The 13024-nt window shown below is 33.8% G+C and overlaps 1 protein-coding gene across 1 annotated transcript in view; it reads right to left on the reverse strand.

Moving 5' to 3' along the window:
• LOC129223095 (uncharacterized) overlaps positions 1-13024 on the reverse strand; it is a 61173-nt gene continuing 48149 nt past the window's right edge. The window contains 5 exon segments of the mRNA XM_054857662.1: positions 1-474; positions 1937-2113; positions 5502-5765; positions 7856-8052; positions 10440-10770. Of these exon segments, the coding sequence (XP_054713637.1) occupies positions 347-474; positions 1937-2113; positions 5502-5765; positions 7856-8052; positions 10440-10770 (1097 nt within the window). The 3' untranslated portion in view covers positions 1-346.

Below are 13024 nucleotides of genomic sequence, written 5' to 3' on the forward strand. Positions count from 1 at the left end.
TGATTTCTGAACATTTGGCTCCAAATTCATGACACTAACAGTGGTTTTGAATTTTAACATTGAACAAAGCAACTGGCCACACGGATAAGCTTCGCGGGCTTTAAGTTGGGCACCAGTGATATAAAATACTTGATTCTTTTACACTTGTAGCTTAAGGGGGGATGGTTATCTTTATAACAGCTTCGATGAAAATTCTGAAACGATGTCTTTTACATTACTCGACTATAATTTTGAAAATGTATTTTTTTTTGTACTTTTAAAAAACAAAAGAAAAATTATGGTTAAAAAATGTGCAGAATCTTCTTTATTTGCACTTCCGTAAAACACTTTATCGTAAAAAATTTGTTTAATCCCTTGGTATAAGTCTAAATGTTCCTTCCTCACCAGGATAGATTGTAAATGATTGAAGAATACATGCAATGATGAGGAAAACTTCCATTTGAGCCAAAGATTCGCCAGCGCATGCCCGCTTACCTGAAATTTGAAGAAAAACTAAGATTATTAAATGAAAAAAATAAGAATAGTAAATAGAAAAATATAGTATTGATACAATTGTGCATTTTGTAAGGTAAATACTTTTCTTGACAGTTGCGAACAGGTTGTACACGACATAAAGCCAATCGAGTCGTATATTTCTCAGATTTATCGTTAATTCATGTAAATTTTTTCACGAAAATAGTTTAGTAAATCTTTATTTAGGTACGTGTTTGAAACAATTTTTCACGCGATCAAATATTCGACATTCAAAATTTACAAAGGGAAGTTAAAATTTTACAAAAACATTGTACTAAGATGTTTTGTTAACCTGAGCGTTTTGAGCAAGAATTAGTTTCAGTTCACATTATTTAGGGCACACTTCACCAGTTGTGAAATAAACATTTCAATTAACCACTTTCTAAAGGATGCCACTAAAATATTATTGCATAACCACATTTAGTTTAAAAACATGCCAAATCTTCTACTAGGCAATAATGTTAGCTTTATTTTCAATTTGACTTTGAAGAACTTCTCGAAGGCTGGATAAAATGTAAAAAATATTTATTTTTGTTTAACTTGTAATTCATTTCACGTAAATTCATTGTGTATGTAATTTAACTGCTTTTTTTTTAAATATTTCTTTTTGGAAGAAATTCCTATTAAATGACATAATACTAATTTCATATTTCATCGCACTTTGATACCTTTACTGAAGCTAAATTATTACTTGCCTTACTTTTCAATATTTAATGTTACTATCAGGTGTTGTACCGAGGGCTTAAAAATTATATTATTTTTATTATGTTTTCAATTGACGTAAATACCAAAATAATTTTAATATGTTTTTTTTTTTTTGGGGGGGGGGGGGAATGTACAATACAAGTTTGGGAGAAAATGGATTACGTGTGATTAGAATACATTTCGATGGGAAATCCAACGCATGCGAAATACAACACATTTAGAATTTAAATTTGGGATTGAATATTTTGAAATCTGAATTTATTTTAACATGAAAACAACTCATTGACAACATTTATTTACCATGATTTCAAAACTAGAAAACACTCGTCAAGGTATGACAGGTGAAAGGTCTTCAACATTTGAACGAAGCCATTGCCTGTTTGGTGATATTTTGATAGTTGAAATTTTAACCCTAACTCCAGTGGATTAACCCTTTAACTCCAGTAGACAGCGTTCATTGTTGACCGCTTTTTCGTTTCTTCATTCTCCTAAAATGACATTCTTACCAGTAAAACAGTTAGGATACCGGATCTAGTTCAGCCTTGTCAAAATAAAGCATTTCCCTGCATTTCAAACAGTACCAAAAAATATTATCAAGTTATCATGCTGTGGAGCGAGTTTCATTGTTGATAACGTCAGGAGCGTTACTCGATCATTCGCTATTATATATAAGAGGATAAGGTAGAATATACGTTATTTTGTTCAAGAACTAACTTACCTAATCCAAAAGGGTAATGTCCTTCGTGTTTTATTTTCTTTCCGACTAGTCCCAAGAACCTCTCAGGATCAAACTTATCGGGGTCTGGATACATTTCAGGATCTGAATTGATTGTCCACAAATTGGCAATTATAAGGCTCCTACGTGGAATCCTGTATCCTTCAATTGTTGTTTCCTCTGAAAGAAAAACAGTCTTCCGAATATAAACAAGTATTAAAGACACGAATACAACGAAAAAATGAACAAATAGCCATGAAAATTAATTCTTGACACTTGTTTTGGGGTACAAGAATTTCATTTTAAATGCAAAAGAAATTATACGTTTTCTTCCAGGTTTAGAAACCATACCACAGTGTAAAAATATAAAAAGAAAAAAATAAACAAATTAGTAGCAAATAAAAGAGCATAGTAAAACATAGAGTTCCGGATGCATTAATTTTTTCCCCTGGTGTCCCTGTCATCGAAATACAAGGTTTTTAAATTGGCAAAATTTCCAGAAAAGTCGCCAAACTTTGCGAATTTCAGTGAGAAAGGGAAGATATCTTTCATACGCTTTGCAGATTGATGTCCTGCCTCATACAGTCGGTGAAGTCCATCTCTGGCCAAGTCTTTAAATTACGCGGTTTTTCTTAAAATTTTGGCGTGCTTTAAGCCCTTTTATCTCGATAACGGGCGACGAGAGCAAATAATTTATGCACGAAAAAAAAAAAAAAAAAAAAAAAAAAAAAAAAAAAAAAACCCTCACACAGCATGCTTTTCTATTTTTTTTTTTTTTTCGCCATTACACGATTTGTGTGGTTTCCTGGAAAGTACAAAAACGTCAATGCTAAACTACGATCTACTAACTAAATACTTCAATTTTCATGTTTAGTTAACAACACGATATTGTTTTAATGAACTATAATAAGACAGTTGGTTTTCAAAACGTGAATAAGATTTCAAAACATTAGTGACAGCAAAAATTATAAAATTTAGAATAATTAATTATTGCTAACAGAAATTATCAAACTATTAACAAGTTCTAAACGACCTAAACTGTCATTAGCAAAAACAGTGATGAAAAAAATTATAGAAAAATCATTATCAATTATAATTAATTGGCAAGGGCCGATTATCTTTTTTGATTAATCGGTGAATTTTCTTATTGGTGCATCCCTACTATTGAATATCCGAGTGCAGGTAAAGGGCTGTAACTGCAAATTTTTCATTTTTCATTTTTTTGCATTTTTGTCATCTATTGTATGTTATCTTTATTGTACAAGCTAGCTGATTTGGTTTCCGCTGAAAAAAAGGCGCGAAAAAAACATCTCATTCCAACATTTCCCTATTGTTTGTATTGAATCCAAAACGAGTTTCTTCAAATATCTCGCAAACGCATTTCTGCAGATACTGCCGTTTACCTGCACACGGCTGTATAAATCAGTGGTGCTCAACCTTTTTTTTTTACGCACAGTCTGCGCACGTCATTTTCAGATGAATCTCACAGGCCAGAACACAAAATTTAAAAAAAAATGTAAATTATTTCTGGAGAACATAGGAGAACACGGAAAATGCAGGAAAATTACCAACGAAGAACTATTTTTACATACTACACATGCATTATTTCATAAATACGAAATTTCCTTTTCACTTCCTTTTACAAAAAAAGAAGTAATGTATTCGCAAAAAAATATTCACTCAAAAATCGACCTTAATTTCGATTTTACTCACTCCCGAATGAATGTTGAGTTTTTCTTTCTCGACTCGACCACACGTTGATAAGTACCTAAGAACGTACAGACAAGCGAAATATCCATTTTGACGATTCCCGAGTTAATTACAACGAGTTTTTTCGTGACGTCTGTATGTGCGTATGTATGTCGCATAACTCAAAAATGGTATCTCCTAGAAAGTTGAAATTTGGTACGTAGACTTCTAGTGGGGTCTAGTTAAGCAGCTCCCTTTTGGTTGCATTCGGGTGTTTCTAAAGGGGTCTTTTGCCCCTTTTTGGGGAGAAATAATTGTTAATTTCAATGTAAACTCAAGTGGTGTTATAATTTGGTGGACACTTGGCGATATATCGCCAGTCTTTTGGTCGCCAAGTTTTGTGCCAACTTGACGAAAAATTTGGCGATTTTTTTTTAAAAATCTGTTTTAATTTGGCCACTGTTTGTGATACTTAGAGAGTAAGCTATTGAATCACATTAAAATTGCCAGTAATGGAGAAATGACATTAAATTGGAGTAAAAGGAAGTCATGTGATGCACACATCACTGCTTTTTTTTAGAAATCAATTTTAGATACCTATTTGGCTCCCATTGCAATTCATTCTCAATACCGAAGGAAAATGATCAGTTGTTTTGGAAGAAATTTCCAGAACCTACACAGTGTGATCTAAAAATAACCGAATTTATTTATGATAGTGTGATTTAAAGCTACACTGTAAAAACAATTCAGAAACGTTCATGGAAAATAATGGGCAGCCAATGAGCCTAAATTCTGTCAGTAACGTATCTGGGGGGAAAAAACTGAAAGGTTTCCAGATAAAATTCAGTGACTTTCCCTGAAGTGAATAAACCTGAAACCTTTCTGACTAATTCATAGACCTTCCCAAAAAGTCAGTCACATTTTCGGGAAAAATCAGAAACCTCGCACATGTTTATCGCTCGGCACCATTCTGATTTTCTAGGAAAACTCTTAAAGAATCTTAGAAAACTTCGCCCAAAGCTAACGCAGGACACAGGTGAACGTTTAGCCCCGTATTCGATTGCACTGCTTGCAAAGTTACAGTATCCGAAGAAAGTTTTCTACCCTCTTTTAATTGGGGTTAGTCAATCTGGATGGATCATGATGTAGTTAAAACTGAAACGCTTAATAAGAACGATGAAACTTGTAACTTAAAATATTTCCCACAGCAGTGAGAGATCCACATTCATGCAATTTGTTGCAAACTCTGAAAACTTATTGCAAAAATACTTGAATTTAACGGGAAACTAGAAGAAACCGGCGACATCCCGGAATGTTGCCCGGAAGTAATCTGAGACTCATTGGAATTTTCTTACCGTGTATTATTGATTTCAAATAGGATCCATTTACCTCAATACAACGTTTTGAACGGTTAACCAATGATCCATGGACTTTTTAAATTCGGTTTTTGGAATGTCCTTTAGCACTTTTGTGGCACGTTGCTTGAATGGTTGGAACATCATCGTAAGATGCTCCTTTCATTGTTCCGGGAGCAGAAAATACGCTTGTCTCCTCGATCACTCTCCGTATTCGCCTGATGTATCACCGTGTTTTCAGTTCATAAGGAACATTTCCAAATTCGAATATGAAAAGTCTGAGTGGTTGACCGTTTAAACGTTGTATTGAGTTAATAGATCCTTTTTTGGATGAATATTAGCTTTGAAACAGATTACTACGCTTATTTTGTCTAACACTAAAAAGTTTGGTTGTTTTTAGATGACAATATGTAGCTTTTGATTCGTAACATTGAAAATAACAACAAGCAACATGGATCAGCCTCGCGATCTACATATTACCATAAGGCCGTAGATGGAATGAATTATGAAACATGAATACTAACCGAAATTGCTGTATTGAGTCGTTACTAAAAATGGTGAAACGAATCTGAAGAGTTCTTGGTTGACTGCTTCGAAATAAGGCAAGTTTGGGCGATCCGTCCAAGATGGCAACCTTTCTTTCCCAATGAGAGTATCCAATTCGTTCTGAATCTTGGCTTGAACGTCTGGGTATTCACTAAGTTTTGAAAATAAGCTGCAAATTACCCAGCTTACAGATTCAGTTCCTTCCAGAAACAGATTCATTGAGATTGCTTGAAGACGCTCGACTGCAAGAAAGAGTTTAAACTAATAAAAAATATGAAATGAAAAACACGGTATCTTACAAGATATATGATCTAAATATCTGAGTTGAGAAACCGTAGTCTTTTAATCGGCTTTGACTAATATTAACGTTATAAATAAGTTTTTTAATTATTAAATTTAGTAATTAAGTATATTTTACAGCTTATAACTATATTAAAAAGCGTTTAAAAAGAGTTAAAAAGTTGTTAAAAAGTGTTAAATCATATTTTCCCTCCTTTCTCAGCGACGTTTATTGCTCCTAATTTCTCAATTCATTTCAATCACGGACTGCAAATTAAGCAATTAATTGATTGAAAAAAGGGCGTGTACTCATCACGCATGCTTAAAGGGGTTGTCCACAAATGATGTCATTTTAAGGGGGAGGAGGGCATCGTGAAATTGTGACAAGGAGAGGGTGACAAGAAGTGGGACATCATGTGTATTTTAAAAGAATATGAAAATAGGAAAAATATTAAATAAGAACAAAAAAACCCCGACTGCATAAAAACCAAAAAAAAAAAAAAAACTAAAAAGAAAAAAAAATGTAAGCCAAGTAGTTTAGAATATTATTAAGCACTACTGAATGACTACACCATTGAAATAGTTTTATAATCGATACATGCATAAGACAAATCATAAATTCAAAAGGAGAATATAAGGATCAACAGCCGGGGCCCATTCAAATTTTACGGGGTTCCTTGATTGGTTACAAAAGAATTATTTTTTATACTAGTTGCCGTAACGTATTATAAATTTACTACGGTAATCAGTAGTTAATATAGAATGGTCCAGGTAGTGTTGCCGTGTTGGTAAGTTGAGCTACGATCTTGAAAATGTTTACCCCTTTTTTGGGCAATAGGGAAGGGTAATTGGCGCTGAACTGAGTTGAGTCACTTTCGTAGTAGCTTTGCTAAAGCATTCCAGCTCAAACCCGCAGCAGTAACACGTCTTTTTTTTTCACTGAATTCCCCAAAGAGAGGTAAACATTGTCACGATCGCACCTCAACTAACCAGACCTGCACTGTAAGATGGTCCTGGTACTGCGATCAGTTGCAGAAGCAACAGAAGGGAGTGTTCTGGCTTGGTTCACCTCTTTTCATTTGAGGTCTCTCAAAATCTCAGGTGGCATTAAGACTGTTCAAACTTGTACCAAGCGTGACAACAGCGAGGTCGCACCACTATTAGGGGTGCCCCAGTGGGAGGCATGGGAGATTAACTGTGACCTCCCAACAATTCGCTTATTCGGCAACTTTTGTCTGATAATACGGCAAATTTGCATTAAAAAAGGAAACTTTTATGATGATTAATGTCTTTTCTCATTAGAGTGTATGCTCATATTTTATCATAGGGTGAAATTCGGAGATTCATTCGGCAAATTGAAAAATTTGCCCCTCAGATAAGTTTAGGTTCTGAACGCCCCTGACCACAACGTCTTCTCAGCTGCATTCGCTTTAATAGAGAAGATCTACTAAAAAAGAACAATTTTGTGCGGGAGATAATGAGGGCGGATGAACACGGGGATATTGATTGAGATCAGAAGTATCGATCGTGTAAAAGCAAATCCCAAACGTATTTATTCATCCAGCAAGTATCCTCATATAAATAATAGTCGATGATCGAATAACCCGCGTGATTCAGCAATGAAACTCGTGCCACGGCATGATGATTTGATAATATGTTTTGGTAATGTTTAACATGCAGGGAAAGGCTTCATTGTGACACAAGGCTAAACTCGATCCGGTAACTTAACTGTTTTACTGGTAAGACTGTATCATTTTAGGGGAATGAAGAATCAAAAAAGTGGTTGAAAAATAACGCTATCCACTGGAGTTTAGGGTCAATCCACCGGAGTTAGGGTTGAAATTTCAAATATCAAACCATCGCTAAACAGGCAATGGCTTCATGTAGCATGTAGAAGCAATTTTCATTTTTCTTTCTTTTTCATTGCTTCTACAATTTTCAAAAATGTAGAAGCAATTTTCACCCGTCATACCTTGACGGGCGACTTTCTAGTCTATTATAGAAACCCTTTTTTTACACTGTTGCAAAATATGCATCATTGAAGACTACTTACTACTAAAGGAATTCTCCTCCGTTTTCCCCCTTTTTAATCGATTACTTCTTTCTACTAGGTATGCGTCAACGTAGTCTCTCGGATATTCTTGGTCTATAGTTTTTTCGTGTTCTTCGACGACTGAATTGATGGCTTTTCTTATTCTTGCTCTTCCTCCTCGAATTTTGTCCATTCCGGGTAGAAACCAAAGTGCTAAACTAAAAAAAAAAAAAAGAAAATCAACTAGTTAACAAAGAATTTTTTTAAAGTAAAAATAAAAGTGATGAACAACAGGGATGCCCACCAAAGGGGGGGGGGGGATGGCGCAGACTGCGGCATTGAAATTTTTATAGGGGTTGTTTTGAGGGGTATTTTTTACTTTTTTTTGGGAGGGGGGCTCTTGTTTTTGGGGTGTCTTCACGATGTTCAGGGGGAGGGGGTGCGCCCTTGCTCTCAGGGAGGGGAACCCCTGTGAGCAATGTTCTCGTGTGAGTGAATACAGATTTCAAACATAATTCATCAACATTGTCAAATGTTTAGTAAGAGGAATTTAAAAGTTTCATGAAAAATGTAAATATAAAACTTGTTAACGAGTTAAAAAGGTATGGAATTCTTAAGGATTTTATAGCTTTGAAATGTTAAATATCCAGATAAAATCCTTGTCACGAGTGTATTTTCGACAACCAATCTAGTTAAAGCAGAAATATGCAGTTAAAGTTGAATTTGTGAGTTCGTAAATCGCTTTTAGTTCTTTGAAACGAAGTTAGAGATAAAGCAATTATCAATAGATAAATGAAATTACTAAAATTACATTTAAATATAATACGTTGCTATAAAAAAAATAATAGACATGCAATTCGCAATTCCAGAGCTCGAATACGCTACCTTGCGGTGATTTACAAAACTGCCGAAAAAACTAAAACATTGCGTTCCACGTGTTCATTTTGGGCAAAACAAAGTTTGTTATGTGTACTTTTTTTATTTGCGTAATTCATCATTTGGAATCGTCATTCGCAACAGCGTAACATCAAAAATATCTGATATAAACTGTGAGTGCACATTTTATTTATCTTGTTCTGAGTGATTTTGAATAAATATCAGTTTTTCAATTCGATGAAAAAAAGTGGACTTAACAACATTGACTGGACATTAGGGCCATGCTGAAAAATTACTGCTTTTCCTTAACCTAATTCCACATAAAGGATTTAAATAACCTTGTTACTATAGCATCCAACTGAAATGGACAGTATGCAAATAAATTTTCTTGAAAATATTTATTGAAGAACAGATTGAAAAATCCAGAAAGAACGTTAAGAATTTGAACAATAAAAAATAAAAGTTTGGAATTTTTATCGCTAAAATATCGCGCCAACTTAACTTTATTGCTCTCCAAAAGCTGTCATTATCGGTGGTAGAGTTTCGCCAAAAAATCTGTTTATAGGGTTATGGTTTTAAAATTGTGTAAAAGAATAATGTATCTTGACAAGATTTCGCATATCAGTTAAATCATTTCCATGACGAATGAATTAAATGCATGATGATTTCTTTTGATATCCAATCACATAGTCATAGAAATAAATTATCTAGTGTTGAATGTACAGTCTGTCACGTCTGTGTACTATGTGGCAAACATGTCAACAAATGCCGGAAATGTCACGAAACTGGACATAATATGTACTAATGTATAGAAAAACGGTACAAAATGAAAATGCTGTTCGAAGCGAACCAAAAATTTATGAATTCCGAATTCAACATCGTGAAAATGGCTGCTTCAGAACAACTTACTGTGTGTCCTGCATTAATTTTTTACTTTCGTAATACTTTTTGATTTCTAATCTCTTTCTACATGGGTAGGAATAACCAAGACTTTGAAAAATCTTTTCAAATGAATAAAGAACAAAAAATCATACATGCGAACAAAAATTTCTGTCATTTCCTAAGTGTAGAAGCAAATTTATACGTTACAGCGTGCGTTTGTTTTAGTTTTTTCATCCGCCATTAGACAGCGACTGCAGCGTCCCCTATAGTTCGTTGGAGTTGCGAATGAATGAATCTACGGAAATATTGATCTAATAGCACAATTTATTTATTCTAACTGAAACTGTATGGAATATATAATTTCAAAACTCATTGCTATATCGAGATTTAGAAACAACCCGTCTTCCCGAAAACAGTGCATTGATTTTCTGGTTTCTTTTTGCAAGCAATAAAGTGCCATTGCCGTTTTAGGTTAACTTATCAAATGCTGATGTGTGTAGCATTTACCGCTATGCTTTTCTCTAATATCAAATGAAATCGATAGTTTGATCAAGTTTTATGATGTAGAATTGAAAATATCAGTACACCTTTGGACATTAAATTTTTCAGTGTGGATGTAAACAAGCTGTTAATCACTGAAAATAGATCTTGTATTATTTATAAAACAGCTTGGGTGTATTCGAATAGAGTAACCAGTTCACCGGTGACTAACTAGGCGCTTTCTAAAGTGCTACCGGTTGAAGAAAACTAATGAAAACATCCAATGGACATTCACCGTGACGTGATCAAATCAACCAACCGGTTACTCTATTCAAACACACCCTTACTAAATGGCAATATTTCTTACTCAAAGGGAAGTCCAACTAGATACTTTCTGTTTCCCGCAAAAATTTTAACCATGTCATGGACGGCTTTCCTGATATTTTGAAAGAAGTCATCATTCTTGTCGAACCTCTTGTCAAAAAGTACTTGAGAAATGGCGCAACTGCATACGTATGATATATGGTACTTGAGGTCCGTTGGCTTCCCTCCTATCTCTCTAAGTTCATCCAGCATCAACTTTATCTTCTCTTGAAGGAGTTCCTCCATTTCTAGTTTCCCAAACCCGAAAGCTTTGGATGTTTGAATCCAAAACTTTCGATGGTCCTTCCATGGCGTGCCTTCTTCTTGGGTAATACCTGAGAGAATACAAAACCATTATACAGGGTGTCCACAAAAGAACTATGGGAATATGAAAAATCATATCGAGGTAACGGTGTAAGTAATTTAATTCAAATAGTTTAATGTGAATTCAAATTTAGTACTGAATATATTAACCGCGCAAAATCAGAAGCTTAAATTCCCACAACAATTATAAACTTCAGATGTCTACCAGACATTCACTTAGTTTCGACGAAACAAGTCTAATACTCTGATTAAAATCTTTCACTTGTTTGAGGCGATGAACAATCCAAGAAAATATATGAAGACTTATCTAACCTACGCAGGTTGATTTAGTCATACTAAACGCAACTTAGGAAAAATTCTTGTAGACTTGTAAAATAGAATAAAGACTTTAGAACTTCAGCTGGAATATATTTTCTCAAAAAGATTAATATCTCTATATAACATCTTAGTAGCAAATAATGCATGTTATAATACGAAAATTTGAGTTGCCCCAACGTTTCCAGTACACTACATTTTTCTTGAAAGAAATCTCAGCCGTCAACTGAAAACATAACATGTAACAAAGCCTGCCAGACAATTTGAAATACTTACAAAAATTTACATATGTAGAATACATACATTAAGTACTGAATGGTTCAAAAATATAAAAAAAATAAGAAATACAGTCAAATTCTTTTTTTTTTTTTTAATTCTAATAATTGTAAACATCGGCACATTGACTTGAAAATTAATTTGTGTTCTGATGTATTTTGTTTTGAACATCTTACACACTTTGTTGAATTATAAAAGCTTTTCAGAGAACAGAACGTTTTCGCAACATTTTAGGAACATAAATGACATTTTTGTACTTAAACAGTTGAATAATTTACTTGAATTACTTTGAGAGAATTATATTGGTGAAGTCATTGAATAAACAGTGGATGTTTGAAGATATTAGCTCTATAATAAAGTATCCCGAGTGTTTTGATACTGCATTTTTAAGATTCAAAACCGTTTCTTTCATCTCATGACGAAAATTAACTTGTTAGTGTTGCTCGTACATACATTATGTATACATTGTTTTTCATAACCAAGTGGTTAAAAGTAAATAAGGTTAAAAAGGGAAACACCGAACAAAGTTATTAAAGACTATGTAAATCCGGTTGAATGATTGTTAATCCTTAAAAGGTATAGAATATATAATTACTGAGCTGAGACAGGCTAAAAGTTAAGATTTTTTTTTTTTTTTTTTTTTTTAAGCTCTACACTTTTGATAGTTGATGTCTTCAATTTTCGTAAAAATTTCAGGATGTGTTAGTGGTACTATGATAAGAAAAAGTGAAGTTTCTTTTTCTAAAAAACTGATTTGTTTGTCCTTGAGTAGGGGTCAAAGTTTAAGATCGTGAAAAAAAAAAAAAAAAAAAGAGCTAAATATATGATTGCTTTGCTTCAAAAGCAATGAGTGAACCAAGCCAATTCTTTTAAATGTCGATACTACTTTTAAATGTGAATACTATGTACATGCTAGCATAAATATTTTGTTGGCTCACTCATTTCTTTGAGGGCAAAGGTCAATTGAAACTGTACTTTTTTAAACTTTTTTTGCCTTGTTTAGGCCCGGGTATCTGCTAAAGCCGTGAGTAAACCTCGGAAATAAGTATATGTTTAACTACTCACCACAGTATAGTACTAAGAAAAACATAAAATAGCTTTGGTTTCTCTTGACTTAAGTAGTTAAACGGTCTCAAATTCGATGATTTTTTAAAAAATGCCCAAGTTTAGAGGTCAATAACTTTGTTCGCAACGGGTCAACAACTTTGGGGCACAGCTGTAGTTATAGTTCAAGTAGTGTAGTTTAAGGTCCAGATTAGAAATCCATGGCAACTAATCAACTTTTTTAATTACGCGTTTTTAAAGTTGATAATTTGAAATAAAAATAATCACAGTTTTAGGTCAATTACTCTAAAACGCATGAGTCAATAGCTTTGAGCAAGAGCTGCGATTAGGCTCTACGTGGTGTAGTTTTAGACTCATGTCAGAAAACCATGAAATCTAATCATCTCACTTAATTAAACTGTCTCAAAAATGATGATTTCAGTATAAAAGAGCGTTTTTTCACGAGTTTATGTACGTGCTACTCAAAATCTTTTGAGCTCAGACTCGCATAAATACTAGAACGAATCAACAGTCTAATGTTCTGTAAGCTCCCAAAATTTCATGTTTCCAGTGTAATAAAATTTTCTGTAACCTTGACCACAACATAGCAATTCTTCTCACAGATCTGAT

The sequence above is a fragment of the Uloborus diversus genome, chromosome 5, assembly GCF_026930045.1.
Source record: "Uloborus diversus isolate 005 chromosome 5, Udiv.v.3.1, whole genome shotgun sequence".
NCBI lineage: Eukaryota > Metazoa > Arthropoda > Arachnida > Araneae > Uloboridae > Uloborus > Uloborus diversus.